Genomic DNA, 16513 nt, shown 5'->3' on the forward strand with positions numbered 1-16513 from the left:
GAGGGGGGGGGGGGTGGTAAGATGTGTGGAAAAAGGTGAACATAGCGAGGGAGACCCCGGTGGACCCGGGCGTGGGTTACCTGAAATTGGGGAACGGCCAATAAATATGTCCAGGTGTCAGGGATTAATGTGGGAAATGGATGCTCAGACATCCAGGACAGGGCCGGGGGCCGCGAATCGCCCGCTGAGCAAGGCTCCCGCTCCCTGGATGATTCAAGATGAGTTGCCGTCGCCCACAATTTACAGGGAGGTGTGACTTACCCACATGAAAAGGTGCGTGCGTGTGACGGAGGCATAGATAACGGGAGCAATCGCGACTATTTAAAGGGGTTGGCACTAAAGTTTGCAGTTCTGAGCTCTTGCCTTGCAGCGGGCGGACAAGGGGCAGACTCAGACACAACATGCCTGCACTCGAGACATCCCTGAAAATGACCCTCCTGTGCGTGCTTCTCTCCAGTCTGGTGCCCAGCCCCGGAGAGGCGTGGTACAAGCAGACGACGGGACCCAGCTACTACTCGGTAGGAAGAGCCTCCGGACTCCTGTCCGGAATCCGCCGCTCGCCTCATGTCCGCAGATCGGAGGCGAGCGAAGCGGCGGAGTCGGCGGAGAACAGTGTGGGGGCGGAGCACGCAGCTCAAGGCAGAGAGACGGTGTTCGTCAAAAACATGGTGAGCAACGGGCAGGGGGAGAGAGAGGGAGACGGAGAGCGTAGGTCGGGGGAGAGGTGGTCGGGCAGTGGGAGAGAATGAGTTGGGAGAGGAGAGGTGGAGAGGATGAGACGGAGAGAGGGAATGAGAGGGCTGAGTGGGGAGAGGTAGAGTGAGATGATGAGACGGGGAGAGGGGTGAGGAGAGGTCGCTGAGAGGAGAGGCAGAGGAGAAAGCGAGAGAGGAAGAGGATGTACAAAACAACAAATGCCGCAAGTGTTCCGCAATTAGGCGGCAAGTGCGGAGTGAGAAACGGCTCAGGCTGACGGCCCTTCATCGGATCGACGGGAACCTGAGGATCGCGGGTCAGAGAACGTGGGATGGGGGGAAGAGAAGGAGGGAGGGGGAGAGAGATCACGGCAGAGCGAGCGAGCGAGTGAGGCAGGAGGAAGGAGCGGGATGGGGAACCGGGCAAACAGCTCGACAGGGAAAGGGGTAGAGTGAAGGCCAGCGGAGGGGAGTGAGGGGCGGAGGGGAGGAGGGGATTGAGGGGCCTGGCAGGTGGAGACAGCACCGCACGCACATGAGGGGGGCAAACTGTGAGATAGGACCCCCCCCACACACACACATACACTCCACACACATATCTCCCTCCCACCCCACACCCATATCTCCCTCCCACCCCACACCCCCCCACACACTCCCCACACCCCCTCCCCACACACTCCCCACACACATATCTCCCTCCCACCCCACATCCCCCCAACACACCCCCCCACACAACGATTAGAGGGAGAGAGATGGAAATCTCAGAAATTCACCTCTTTATATCTTCATTAACTTTAAAGATATTTTATCCTAAGATTAAGAAGCATCTTTGGACTGTTGGAGACACTTTCAATAAACTCAGTATTTTAACTGAAGCTCTATACGAAACCTCGGGAACTATCTTCTGCTTTTCTGACCTCTCAGCGGGCTTTGCGCGAGTGCCTCTCACTGGCAAAGGACGCACTGTCGGACTCAGAGCAGTGATACCAAAATTAATCTTAAAAGCCGGTGGACCTGTTAACGTGAGTGTTGGGAATAGTTTTAGGGCACTTGCATTAAGTAACTGGAAGCATTTTGTATTTAGAGTGGCTGCCAACCTTACTGGGCTTGTATCGAACTCGAAACATATTCATTCCGCCCCGCAATTTAAACCCAGCCTTTAAGCCCTCTCCCCCTCCCCCCCTTCCAGCAGTGTAAAGTTTTGGGGTGCGAGGGCCGGAGCGACCCGGGGGTAGGGAGGAATGGAGGGGAGTGGATGGGGGTTAAGGCAGAGGCGCAGAAGATTGGTTTGGGGGGGCGAGGAAACTGGAGGGGGGGGGAAGGGTGAGAGGCAGTGTGGCGAAGGGTCCCACATATCCTCCTGGGGGTGAAACGGTCCCAGATACCCTGCAAGGGGGCGAGGGGATTCGGATACTCGGCAACTTCGAGCAAGTTTGTAGACCGCCACACGGCGCAGTTAATAAATTGGACACAACCCCTCGAACTATGGACCCTTGAAATGATCAAAGTGTCCGATGAAAAGACGGGACAAGTTGTTAAACGAATATCCTGCCGGAGGAATTCAGCGGGTCGCTTGTGTATCCAAACTCACAGGTTTAACCCACACTTAATTCCTCCCAGGGACTCCGTTTCTGATAAAGGCTGACCGATCCGGAACGTTAACTGCCTCGCTCTCTCTCCCCCCACAGACGCTGCCTGACCTGCTGAGTGTTTCTAGCATTGTCTGATTTTCAGTATTCAACCCCTCTTGCACACTGACTATGCAGTTTGTCCTTTCAGTAACGGCCAGGCTGAGTCTGTTCTCTGTGTCTTGTTGCAGGCTGTGTGTGTGAAAGACATCTCTCCCAGTCTGCAGACCTGCGAGCTACTCCCAGACGGATTCAACACCTTTCAGTGCAAGGCGGACGTTTTCCTCTCACTGGACAGTCAGGAGTGCGGGAATGCCTAGTCCACCTCAGAGACACCGACCGCCCCAACCCCTCCGGGCGCCGAACGTTTTTACTATAATTCATTTCAGAAGATTCAGACAAGCAACCCAGACATCGCCATCATTGCCAGCTCGACGTCCAGTTACACTTTACTGTATGTTTAAAAAAATAACTTATTTGTGACTAAGCGGTTCCTGGATTTTTTTGATTGTCTATATATAAACACATCACGGTGTGTATCATTGTATAAATGAACCGTGCATTGGTAATAATGTCTGTCATGGAACAAATTATTAAATTTCAGCCTTAAAACACGTGACTCCACTCCTGTTTGAAGCCTCCCACAAATACTGTTCCAATTTATCGATCTGTGACAGGCAAATAGTTCACGATGAAACAAATAAACTTGAGAGAAAACTGAGTTCAAGAACGACTGGACATCCTCAGTGACACCAGTACCATGGGCGCAGAGGCAGTCTCTGCACCCAGCATTTGTAGACAGGGCGTGAATACTCGCACAGAGATCGTTGATGCTCTTTCTGTGGGGTTGATTGTGCAAATGTGTGTGTGTGTGTGTGTGTGTGTTGGTGAGAGAAAGAGAGCGAGGTTTGTGTCAAATTCAGGGTTTAGGAAAAAGACACATATATAATCCTAAAGAGTCCGCAATCTTTTACCTACAGAGCTAACAGTGAGTTCTCTGGCTCTGGGGATGAACGGAAAGGAATGGAAAAGCAAACAATTCAAGGAAGAGAAGCCGGGATTAAAAATAAAACAAACAGTGCAGGAAACACTCAGCAGGTCAGGCAGCGTCCGTGAAGAGACAAGCGAGTTAACGTTTAAAGTTGAAGACCTTCGGTACTGAGAAAAATAACATTTGTTTTAAGCTGCAGGAGTTGGGAGCACTGAATGGGGCAAGGGAAATACCTCCGACAGGCCGAGGCCAGGGTTGCCGTCAGAATAATCTGTAGATGAAGTCAGCTGGTTTGCTGGGGCTGTGAGAGAGATGGGGTCGAACACAAAGGGATATAAAAGCTGTGAAATGCAGAGCTGTAGGAAATGTCCTACATGACGAGAGAGAGAGAGAGAGAGAGAGAGAGAGAATCTGAACCAATATTGGTAATGGAGGACCCAGAGAAGAACGGACCAGGTCTGAGACAGAGAAAACGAGTTGCCTGAAGTTGTAGAATACCATCGAGTCTGGAAGGCTGCAAAGTGCTCAGATGAAAATTGAGGTGCTGTTCCTCCAGCTTACCTTGGCCTTGGTGGAATTGGGAGTTGCAAGAGGAAGCCTGTGGACTGAACACAGGGACTACACAAAGCGGTTACCCAATGTGTTTGGTTTCTCCCCTACAGTGGGGGGCCATGGCAGCGATGGTACTTCTGGAGATAAGACTTGAAGGTTGAAATTGAATGTTAATGGAAGAGCTCAAACTGCAGCAGTCCTTGTGGACTGACTAGTGTGCGTGAGATGATCAACATTTCCTTCTACACCAAACATTGATTCAAGCTACACACACCCGATCCATGTTGTCCATTGTCAATTCTCTCTCAAAACCAACCAATTAAATAAAGTGTCAAACTGTGCATCTTTTAATCAACAGTACAGACCAAAGCAACTTAACCAGAATTGCCTGGAACCATCTCATAAAATAGTAAAGATGGGTGTTTCTATCAAAGCCAAGGCAACTGACATTAAGGCCGCAAGTCAACATCCCATTGCCCAAATTTCCCACATCTCACAACATAGCACAAGATTCCAAACTTTTAAAAAGACCATTGCCAGTCAATCTCTTAAAAAAAATTCATGTTTCATGATATTTCCCCCTTAAAAAGTAGGGGAGAATTCTGTGATTTGTTTTGAGTTTTGGTGTGATCAGCACCCAGACTTGGTACCATCTCTCACAGACACTATCTGCCTGCTCAGACTCCACAACTACTTGCATTTATAAAACACCCCAAGTGTGGTAAAGCATCCCAAGTTGTTTCCAAAGAACTTCACACAAAAAGTGTAGAACCTTGGAGTCAAAGAGCTATTCAGCATGGAAACAGGCCCTTCGGCCCAACTCATCCATGCTCATCCAGAGAGTGGCGACTCATTACAAGCTGCTCTCTGCAGATCTAGCCATTACTTCTATTATAATCATTTTACTTTCTAAATCTAAATTCTAAGACTTTAGGAACTACACTTTATTCTGCATTCTGTTATTGATTTTCCCTTGTACTACCTCAACGTACTGATGTGAGGAAATGATCTGTATGAATGGCATGCAAAACAAAGTTCTTCACTGTACCTCAGTACCTGACAATAATGAACCAATTTACCTGTCTAAGTCTCTTTTAAACCTGTATAGGAGGTACAAAATAGATTGGGGTGGGGACCAGCATTTACATTTTGCTGCTTTTGGAGATGCACCTTGAACAAACAGACATTAAGAACTGGGTATGAACAAAGCGTTTGATGAACACATGGGGGGTGGGGTGACGTGACCTTCTGGCTGGATGCCCAGTGCTCATACCCCTTGGTCAAAACAAGGCAGGGTCCAAAAGGGAAAAGAATGAGGTGGGGAGGCTCAGGGAGAGAATGCCAGAGATCAGGACCATAGTGGTTAAAAGGCACAGATGCCACTGAAGGATGATCAACTGACCAGGGTAGATAACTCAGAGGGTTATTGGATGGAAGAGTGCAAGACCACAGAGAGGTTGAAGAACATGGATCAGCAGTTTTAAAATGGAGCCATTGCTGGTCATGGAGCCAGTGACAATGCAGTGAGTGATGAAGACGTGGTGAGAATCGGGATGCAGATTGTGGAGGTTACAGAGAGTGGGACTGGGGGACGGTGGGGGGGGGGGGGGGATGAGGGGGAGGCAGGAGCTGGATGGGAAAGCCCAGAATGGAAGCAACGAACACATACACAAGAGCTTTCCTTACCTATCCCATAGAACATAGAACATTACAGCACAGCACAGGCCCTTCAGCCCACAATGTTGTGCTGACATTTTACTCTGCTCTAAGATCTATCTATCCCTTCCCTCCCACATAGCCCCCCATTTCTCTATCATTCATGTGGCTATCCAAGAGTCTCTTAAATCATCCTAGTGCATCTGCCCCCACGACCTCTGCTGGCAGTGCGTTCCATGCACGCACTGCTCTCTGTGTAAAAAGAAAACCTCCCTCTGACATCCCCCTTACACCTTCCTCCAATCACCTTAAAATTATGCCCACTTCGTGTTAGCCATTTTCACTCTGGCATTTTCGTCTTGTGCCATTTTCTTCCTCAAACTGTTTGCCTTGTCCTATCAGCGGTCAAAGCAGTGAGGATTCAGAGATGCCATCCTCCTGGGTTCCAAGCTTCTGAAGCTTCTGCCTCTGGCTGAGATTTGGTGGTACACTGCAGCAGCACCCCCATCCACGTCACAAGATCCTGGGTTCAAGTCCCAATCTAGAGACCCGAGCAAAAACATCCCAGTGTGGGACAGAAGAGAGTGCCACCCTATCAGAGGTGCTGAGGTTTGCAGGGAATATTGAATGGAGGCCTCTCCTCCGTGAAGTAAAAGGTCTTGTAGCAGAATTATCTTCCAGCATCCTGGCCAATCAATATCACAAAGGCAAATCATCAGGCTACCTATGCAGGGGTGTGTGTTTTTTTGGGAGAGAAATGGACTTCTCCCAAATCATGAATCACACTCACCATTACTGCGTGTGGTTGAAGTGCCTTCCCAAAAATCAACGAAACATAGATTGCTGTCCACATACCTGACTGTTTTGCTGGGTCTCTTCTCATATTGTTTACCCTGTTTCCAATTCAACAGTGGTCACACATGCAGATTGAGAGAAGGGCTACAGGAATATCCCTGAAGTGGAACTGTTAGAAAGCAGAAATAAAGAAAGAAAACATTGGGGAACTCCACAGGTCAGGCAGCATCAATGGAGAGAGAAGCAAAGTCAATGCCTCACAGTTAATGCAGAGTCAGGGATCCTTCACTGGTACCACAATCTGCACGAGGTGGTTGATTTGTCCCAGGAGTACTGTCTATGGCCTGGGTTCCACCAGCTTAGCAGAGTTGTGTGGGGTGGAAAAGATGCATTTCTGTAGTGCCTTGCGCATCCATTTTAGGGCACCCCAAAGAGCTGACAGCCAATTAAACAGTGCAACCACTGTTGTATTGTAGACAACAGGTGCAGGGACCCAGCAAACAGCCAGTCTCAGTGTCATTGTGTTTGGAAATGGCACTTCACCATACACAGTAATGGTAAATATGCTTAGTGACTTGGGAGGAGGGGTCCATCTCTCTGCTGCACACTCACCTCCAAAAGTATCTCCACACACCCCCTGCATAGGTAGCGTGATGATTTGCCTTTGTGAGAACACAGGCAGGTTTTAAGCCGGAGAGAGTGGAAGGGGTGGAGAAAACAACAAACGTCTGCAGTAGGATGACGTCCACTCTTTCCAGGAGATACACTTGCTGTTGGTGCCATTTGAGAGGGGGGAAATGAATGCTTGTTGACCACTGCTAATCTGAAGGAGTGTACATAGAGGGAGGTGAACGAGAGAGCAATGCGAAAAGCAAAAAGATCTTAAGGGGAATAGACAGGGTGGAGATGGAGAGGATGTTTCCTCTTGTGGGAGAACCTAGATCTTCGGAACTCCTCCTCTGAAGCAGAGTCTGAATATTTTTAGGACCAAGGCTTTTGATAAGCAAGGTGGGGTAAGGTTATTGTGCGTAGATGGGAATGCAGGGTTGAAGTTACAATCGGATTAACCATGATCTTGTATAATGGCAGCAGGAATTGCACTGAAATAAAATGTGTAATTGGAAGTGAAGGGGGAAAACACAAGATTTTTGGAAACAAATGATTTAAATCAGATCTTTTTAAAATAGTCAGAAAGCAAAGACTTGATTGGACTTTAATTCTTTCCTATGCTTGAATTATTTGTATTTTGAACGTTCTTTGGCTATTAAACAGCAGAATGTGGACAGCAAGTTAGGGCTTTTAACTGTGCTTTATTCCGAATATATAACCAGTGCAATAAGGCAACAAAACATCAATATGCAAAGCTTCACCATAAATGTTTAAACAAAATAAAACTTTCCTTTTACAAAGGAAATAATCTACAGCCTGCAAAAACCAGAAGCACGGATGGAGAGGCAACTGCAGTCCCGATCAGGATTGGCAGGAGCTCACAGCTTGGGTACCTGAGCCTGGGATTGTACAGAACAACACTGCAGATCAGAGAAGCCCAGCTCCCATGAGGTGTGGACTGCCAGTCCCAGTGGAAGGGTCCATTTTATCCTCATGTTGAATATGATGGAACTTCATTGGAAACTTCAACCTGTAAAGTCAAAAGGACCCTCCTCCTTGCCTCCAGATCCCTGCCCCAATCCTTAGGAATTGAGACGAATGGAATTGATACCGATGGAGGAACATGGTTAGGTAGTCAGAGCTCTTGTAAGGAATTTAAAAATGTATTCACTTCCCTGGGACTGGATTGAATCCACAGAACCCTCCTTGGACAGTGGATGCAGGGTTTAAATATCCTTCATAGCTTTCACACTCACCCTGGCCCGGAGGGTGGGGATGTGATTGAAGCAGAGAGATGCCAGAGCCTCAGCGTTTCTCTCTTCCACGGCTTGCTCTGTCACAGTGTATTTGGTGAACTGAGAGACTTCAGAAACCGGTCTCACCTTCGACCTTCTGCCTCGTCTAGCAGGCCTGAGCAGGGGGTTGGGGGTGGGGTGACCACAGGCCTCGTGGGCAGGTGTTTGCTACCCCCTTCCCGGGTCTGTGAATCAAAGCAGGGAGACAGCTTCCAGGTTCTCCTTTACAATGGTGTCTATCACGACCTGAAAGACAACTTGGATGTTGGACGTGTCGGTGGCCGTGGTGAAGTGGTGGTAGGTCAGCTTGGCCGGGCTTCTGTTGAGCGACAGGAACTGACTGGCGATGTATCGGGCAGCGGAATCCACATCACAGTCGGCACCTGGGTTGTGAGAGGCAGCAACAGAAAAAAAACAAATCACCAGCAGCCAATTGCTTCAGACCTCTGATCCCCACCCCACTCCCTCCCTCTCCCCCACCTGCCCCCCCCCCCCCCAAATCCCAGGCATGATGGACTTGTAGGAACCTTGGGAGGTTCATCGCAAACCCGGCCACTTCACAAGGGCAATCTGACAGCACCAGGAGCCAACCTGGCATTGATGGACTGAATGGTCACAACAAATACATTTGGACAGGTACGTGGATCGGGAAGGTTTTGAGGGACGTAGGCCAAACGCAGGCAAATGGGGACAACACGAGACTGCAGATGCTGGAATCTGGAGCAATACACAAAGTGCTGGAGGAACTCAGCGGGTCAGGCGTTGACATTTCAGGTCGAGACAGATGAAGGGTCTCGACCCGAAACGCCGACTGTCCATTTCCCTCCATAGGTGCTGCCCGATCCGCTGAGTTCCTCCAGCGTTTTGGGTGTTGCTGTGGGCAAATGAGACTAGCTCAGTTGGGCAACTTGGTCAGCATGGACGAATTGGGCCGAAGGGCCTGTTTTCTGTGCTGTATAGCTCTCCGATAATTCCTATTGAGGGGTGAGAAGAGGCTCCCAGAGATGAGGGGCAGCTGGTGTATTGTGCAAAGATGGATATGTCGTGTGATGTGAAGGAGAGGCAAGACGAGTGCACAGCAATAAAACACCGATATGGATCAGTTGGGCCGAATGGCCTGTTTCTATGCAGAGCTCGGTAATTAACTGGACAGTGCTGGGGCTTTGAGAAGCTCTAGGCTGGCATCTCAGGGGGTGAAGGAGTTTAGCAGACCCTCCAGGCCCACCACTGATGCTCAGGTGCAGGAGTCCGCCACGTGAACATTCGCAGAACCTCCTCTCCGATATGATCACCCTTGCCGGTGCCACTGACCCCACCGGCTACAGGTCGTAAAGTCTGGGGAACCTCCGCTCCTTGTGCTCTGTGTCACTCTGAAACGAGCGAGAGCCTAAGAGGACAAGACAGGGCGTTTGTCGGGGTGTTGCCACCAGCGGAAGAGTCTTGAATAAAGGGACATAGTTACAAGGTCATTTAAAACTGAGGTGCCAAGTAAGTTCTTGCAGAGGATGGCGGATCTCTGGAACTCTCTGCCCACCAGGCCTGAGCTGGAGGGTGAGGGGAGCACAGGCCTTGAGGGGCAGCAAACACCTGCCCTCCCACCCGACATGGGTCTGAGGACCAAAGCAGAGAAACAGCTCCCAGAAAGTAGACACGTTAGCTGAACATCAGGGAACCGAGGGCTATGAACTGGCACAGAAAAATAGATGAGGTTTGGGTGTGATCTAAACACACCCAGGCCTCGCCATTGGGAGAACCAGCAGCACACTGGCTGCAGGTCAATAAGTAACGCACTCAGGAAGCAGAAGCCGTGGGTTCAAGTCCCACTCCAGAAGCAGTGATACCTCACTGACAGCCCAGCATGGCACTAATGGGAAGCACATGGTCCTTGAGGCCGTAAAGCCCTGTTAACTTACGTCAAGTGTATGTAAAAAAAATCCCTGCAGCCCTGTCGCACGGGGGGGCCAGGGAAATTTATAATCAAACAATAAGTGTTTATTGAATCCTTGGTGACCGCGGGATCTTGTTGTGCAGAGGTTAACCGTGTGTTTCCCGCCACACTTGGAAAGAACTGGCTGCAAAATACACCGGGATGTTCTGAAATTGTGGTCGGTGCTACATCAATGCAAGTGCAACATTCCCAATTGAAGGAGAACTCCATCTCCAGTTGTCAAGTGCTGGCCATTAAGGTGAATGACACAGACTGGGCTAATAAACAGTAACACAGCTGCGATTGGTGGTGGGCAGCAGAGGTCTCTGCACTGACTCTGCACAATACAGCTGTCTGCCCACCAAGGAGATAAAGAGAAGAATTAAAGAATTTGTTGGCAGTTTTCTATCAAAATCCATCATCACTAGTTTATATTGTTCACTGGCAAGCCTGCTGTGTTATCAGAATCCTCAATGTCACAGGCAGCCTTACTTTGGCTTTGGATGTTTTCAGGTATAAAGAAGCGAGGGAAACATGGAATTGCTTTCCTAATCCATCCCCTGTGACCTTGCTCCTCAATTTCAGCAAACTCTTCTAGCCCTTCAACCTTCTGTTCTCTGTGCCATAGAGTCATGGAGTCGTACAGCATGGAAAGAAGCCCTTCGGCTCAGAGCCCATGCCGACTATCAAGCACCCTTTTAAACTAATCCTACACAAGCCTCAGTTTATTCTCCCTATGTTCTTATCAACAATTGTACCATAAGATGGACTCTTGACCTCACAATCTACCTCGTAATGTCTTGCTCCTTATTGTGCCTGCACTGCACTCTCTCTGTAACTGTAACACTTTCTTCTGCATTCTGGTACTGCTTTTCCCTAACCCTACCTCAATGTACTGCTGTGATAAAATGATCTGTATGGGTGGCATGCAAAACAGTACTGTACCTTGGTACACGTGACAATAATCAACCAATTTACCCCCTACCAGATTCTACCATTCACCTACACACTAGGGGCAATTGGCCAGTTAACTGCCTACACGTCTTTGGGATGTGGGGGGGTGGGGGGGGTGGGTGGGTGGTACTGGAGGGCCCAGAGGAACCCCGTACAGTCACAGGGAGAACGTGCAAACTCCACACAGACAGACCGGAGGTCAGGATCGAACCGGGGTCGCTGGAGCTGAGGCAGTTGCTCTACCACCTGCGCCACTCCTCCAGTTCTGGCCTCCTGTCACTCCTCAATTTGCACTGAAGCACCATTGGCCTTTGTGTCTTCAGCTGCCTGGGTCCTAAGCTCCAGATTCCCTCCCTAAATATCTCTGCTTCTCTAACTTTAAGACACTTAAAAACTCATCTGTTTTGATTTTGACTTGCCAAATTTTGTGCTTCATTGGAACACATTCAAACATGATAAAAGGCATGAGGTAAATGCAAAATGCTGTAGTAAGGGGCGAACAAATGCACCTATTGATTTGGGAAGTTCAAATTTGGACCTCTGGGCCAAAACCAATTTTAATATTGAGATGACGATCAAGGGCAGAGAAGATAAGCAGGAGTACGCTATATGGTCCTTCAAGCCTGCTCCACCATTCGTTAAAATCAGATAGAAAGCATCCTATCTGGATGCATCACGGCTTGGTACAGCAACTGCTCTGCCCAGGACTGCAAATAACTGCAGATAGTTGTGGACACAGCCCAACGCATCACGGAAACCAGCCTCTCCTCCATGGACTCACCTACACTTCTCGCTGCCTCGGCAAATCAGCCAGCATAATCAAAGACCCCACCCACCCCGGACGTTCTCTCTTCTCCCCTCTCCCATCGGGCAGAAGATACGAAAGCCTGAAAGCACGTACCACCAGGCTCAAGGACAGCTTCTATCCCGCTGTTAGAAGACTGTTGAATGGTTCTCTAGTATGGTAAGATGGAGTCACAATATACCTCGTTCTGACCTTGCACCTTATTGCACTGCACTTTTCTCTGTAGCTGTGACACTTTATTCTGCATTCTGTATTGCTTTACCTTGTACTACCTCAATGCATTGTTGTAATGAATTGATCTGTATGAATGGTATGCAAGACAAGTTTTTCACTGTACCTTGGTACAAGTGACAATGATAAACCAATACCAAAATCAGGACTGATCTTCAACCTTAATACTATTTTCATGCTCTATCCCCAAAATTCTCCAACGCCCAGAAATCAATCAATCTCTACAATCAATGACCAAGCCTCCACAGCCCTCCAGGTTAGAGAATTCTTCACTACCCTCAGTGAAGAAATTTCTCCCCATCTCAGTCCCTTATCCTGAAAGTGTGACCCCTGCAGGTTCCCCTCCAGGTCACACACCATCCTCACTTGGAAACTTTATCACTGGCCCTTGCATCACTGCTGGGTCCGAATTCTGGAACTCCTTCCCCAATGCACTGTGAGAGCATTTTCACCAGAAGGACCGCAGTGGTGGAAGACAACGGTGACTCACCACCACCAACTTCTCAAGGGAAATTAGAGATGGTCGATAAATTGCCAGCAATACCCAGATCTCAAAAATAAATAAGATATTTATGAAAGGAAACAGGAGTGACTGGTGCTGGAGAATGTTGCTCCAAGTCCCGTGGAGAACGAGATCCAATGAAACCAGTCCTGTGAAGCTGCGACGTTCAGGCAGAAAGGGACGCGTTTTGGAGTGAAGGCGGCAAGCAACAAGGAAAGAACAAAGAGGAGGAAGAGGAAACAGTGAGCAGATGGGATGTAGATAGAGATGAGATGGCCGAAAGATTTGGTCCAGTTCGTGGGCTCACCAGAGTCTGACTGGCTGGATGGCAGTCACCTGCCTGTTGGCAAGTTACTGGGCAGGAGCAAACTCTCTGAGACCTACTGCCCAGAGCAGGGCTTTCAGGAGAGGAGAACTGGCTTGAGACAACACACTTGGGTGAGAACCAACCGGCAAAACCCTAATCACTACAGTTGAGTAACACTATGACCACTTTGCACTAAAATGGACCTTGTTCTCTTTTGTTCTAATTGTGTTCTTTCTTGTAAACAATTGTGTACAATTTACGTTTGTTTTTCTTGTGAATGCTGCTTATCTGACGCTATGTGCCTGTGATGCTGCTGCAACTAAGTTTTGCATTGCACCTGTGCATACATGTACTTGTGCATCTGATAATAAACTCAACTTGGGGGGGTGGGGGTGGGGGAAGAAGAGGGGGGAGGGAGAGGGAAGAACTGCAAGTCACACTCACGTACCTCTGTACTGTGCAAAATACAGTCGGAGGTGTCTCCCCGAGTGCAAGATCTTCTCTTGAAACAAATCAATCTTGTTCAGGAACAAAATCTAAAAGTATTTCATTTTAAAAGGGAACATTAGCCTCCGATATCAAAGAATATTACGAATTAAATTAGTCCCAGTACTTTAATTCCACATTCTATGCTAAATTTGAGTTTTGTGGTTTAATTTCCTGGAATTTTATCCCTAATGATTCTATAGATCACCGACATGACTAATTAACACGGAAATTGGGGGTAGAGGACACCTCTGATAGAGTCATGGCTCCAGAAGGAACAACGTCAAGAGAATACAGGCTGATCCCAGAAGTGTCAGTAAGCGATACCATATTAGGAAGGGAAATAAAACGAATTAAATGAACCCATTAACTGGACAATAACATTAAGTGGAATTGTCAAGCATGACAGAACTGACCATTTGTCACCAGTTATTTTCTGCTTTTTAATTACAAATGGCAGACAGTGTTGGTAATGAGCAGAACTGAATTAATTTGAGGTCAGAGGTGGAGAGACTTAAAATAACCTTCCTTACAAGAGGAGGTTTCAGAATAATTTCTCGGGGATGGGGGGGAGACTTTGCCAAGGCAACCAGGATGTTCAGAACTTGCTCGCCACCATCTCTGGCTGTGCTGCAGGAAGTCTCCGTTCCCAGCTCCCCATTTCTTCGAGACTCCCGACTTTTGAGACTCACCACCTTCCGCTCAGCCTTCCTTCCAATTTTCCCCTACCTTATTCCATAGTGGCAGCCGCAAACTCACCCTTCCCACCCCTTGGCAGCCCTGACTCTATCCCCTTCCAGCAAGCATCCCTCCCCCAGGACCACCTGCAGACTTCACCCACTGCCTCTCAGTCCTCAGGAACCCCAGATTCTGTCCCCTCACATGAAACTCCTCCCTCCCAGCAATCCCAGCCACTCCTAACGTCCCCATTAACCTGGGCCCTACCTACTGCGTCTCTCAACAGACTCCTCTGTCCTCCTCCCTGCCCCCTTTCATCTTACAGACTCAATTCTAATCTTGTATTTGCTTATGACATAGGAGGCCATTGAGTCCATCAAGTCTATGCTAGTTCACAGAACAGTCCCATTCTCCTAGTAATTTCCCCTGCAACACATTCTCCCCACATTCCCATTAATTCCTCCCAATTCTACCACTCGCCCACACACACTAGGGGCAATTAACAGCAGACAATTAACCTACTAGCCCGCACGTCTTTCGGATGTGGGCGGAAATCAAGGCGCCTGAGGAAATCCACAAGATCATGAGGAGAACGTGGAAACTCCACACACATAGCACCGGAGGTCAGGATTGAAGCTGGGCCACTGTAGCTGTGAGCCAGTGAGCTACTTACAGGCAAAAAAGGTGCGGTGTTGGGGAGGGATGGGAGACAGGGGTTGGGGAGGCAGGGGTGTTGGGCGGTGAAGAGCAGCTTGGAGTTGCGGGAGGAGGGATGTTGGGACCAGGAGAAGAGCCAGCTCTGGTCCAGTCAGATGCCTCCTCAGACCCTCCTCAGTCACCAGACCAGTTCCCTCTCAGTTCCTGCCCTAGGTTACTTCGCCCTCCGCACTCTGCTCCCAACCAGAGACAGTTCCCCACCTGCCTCTACTAGAGCAAGCTGATGCATTAAGGGTGTCTATGACACAGGCCCACAGGCTATCACATGACTTCTGTAGTGCACAGCAATAACAGTATTTGAGGTTCATCCACCTCACCACAGTTTGTAGCTCAGGAGAACGTTCTCACTCATTCACCTACTATTAATGAAAAGTCACTGCCAGAGTCATAGAGCACGGAAACAGGCCTTTCGGCCCAACTCGTCCATGCTGACTGTGTTGCCCAGTGAGCTGGTCCCATTTGCCCATGTTTGGCCCAGAGCCCTCTAAATCTCTCCTATCCATGTGCTTATCTAGGTGGCTTTTAAACGTTGCTAATGTGCCCGCCTCAACCACAATTTCTGGCAGCTCATTCCAAATATGCACCACCTGAAACGTTAACTGTCCCTCTCTCCACAGAAGCTGCCTGACCCGCTGAGTGTTTCCAGCATTTTCTGTTTCCATTTTAGATCTCGATCATCCAGGATTATTTGCTTTCGCGTGATTAATTTCTCATTAAAATGACTTACCATGGAGGTATTCTTGAAGAACATGTTATTGCAGATGGAGGAAAAAAGCCTTAAACTCTCCTGCAACCGATTCTAAAATGGAAGGAAGGTAGCGAGAGGTCAGAGCAGAATCACTCGAGTTTCACATAAATGCAGGCAGCCGTAGACTCTGCCCGGAGCTTACAGTAAAATGTGGAAAAACTGCTTCAGAAATGTACGTCACTCGTTTGTATCCAAACCTGCAACTCGATCATAGGGACAGGGTTTAGTTCTGAAGGAGGTTACAGTTTTCTGCAATTGCAAAGCGAGGTGAGAGCCCTATGGTGAGAGTGGTGGGTGCCAATTTTGTCCTGATGCTTGCTCACCTCTGCACTCAACAATGGACAGTTCGAGAGGTTTCAGCACACAGAGTTATACAGCACGGAAACAGGCCATTCTGTCCAACTCATCCATGCTGACCAAGTTGCCTACCTGAGCCAGTCCAATTTGCCTGCATTTGGCCCATATCCCTCTAAACCTTTTCTATCCATGTACCTGTCCAAATGTCTTTGTATCCACCTCAACCAATTCCTCTGGCAGCCCATTCCATATACGCACCACCCTCTGTGTGAAAAAGTTGCCCCTCAGGTCCCTTTTAAATCTTTCCCCTCTCACCTTAAACCCATGCCCTCTGGTTTTGGACTCCCCTACCTTGGGGCAATGACTGCGACCATCTACCCCTCATGATTCTATGAACCTCTATAAGGTCACCCCTCAGCCTCCTTCGCTCCAGGGAAAATATCCCAACCTATCCAGTCTTTCCTCATTACGCAAGCCCTCCAGTCCCGGTACCATCCCTGTGGACTTTCTCTGCACCCTCTCTAGCTTAGTCACATTCTCAAGTGGAGGCAAGGCTTTTTTTTGATACAAGTAACAGGAGGACGAGGCCATTCAGCCCCTCATGCCTGTGCTGCCCTTCAACGAGATCTTGGCCGATTTT

The 16513-nt window shown here is 48.8% G+C and overlaps 2 protein-coding genes across 2 annotated transcripts in view; one reads left to right on the forward strand and one right to left on the reverse strand.

Moving 5' to 3' along the window:
• Window positions 1-337: 337 nt before the first annotated feature.
• Window positions 338-2947, forward strand: npb (neuropeptide B). Its single transcript, XM_052033060.1, has 2 exons — window positions 338-668; window positions 2515-2947. The coding sequence occupies exons 1-2, from the start codon at window positions 402-404 to the stop codon at window positions 2641-2643; spliced, it is 396 nt and encodes a 131-aa protein (XP_051889020.1). The 5' UTR covers window positions 338-401; the 3' UTR covers window positions 2644-2947.
• Window positions 2948-7613: 4666 nt separating this feature from the next.
• gnav1 (guanine nucleotide binding protein (G protein) alpha v1) overlaps window positions 7614-16513 on the reverse strand; it is a 98254-nt gene continuing 89354 nt past the window's right edge. The window contains exons 7-9 of the mRNA XM_052033271.1: window positions 15556-15627; window positions 13396-13483; window positions 7614-8604 (exon numbers count right to left, since the gene is read on the reverse strand). Of these exons, the coding sequence (XP_051889231.1) occupies window positions 8414-8604; window positions 13396-13483; window positions 15556-15627 (351 nt within the window). The 3' untranslated portion in view covers window positions 7614-8413. The remainder of the gene's footprint in view (window positions 8605-13395; window positions 13484-15555; window positions 15628-16513) is intronic.

This window comes from Pristis pectinata, chromosome 18 (genome assembly GCF_009764475.1).
Source record: "Pristis pectinata isolate sPriPec2 chromosome 18, sPriPec2.1.pri, whole genome shotgun sequence".
NCBI lineage: Eukaryota > Metazoa > Chordata > Chondrichthyes > Rhinopristiformes > Pristidae > Pristis > Pristis pectinata.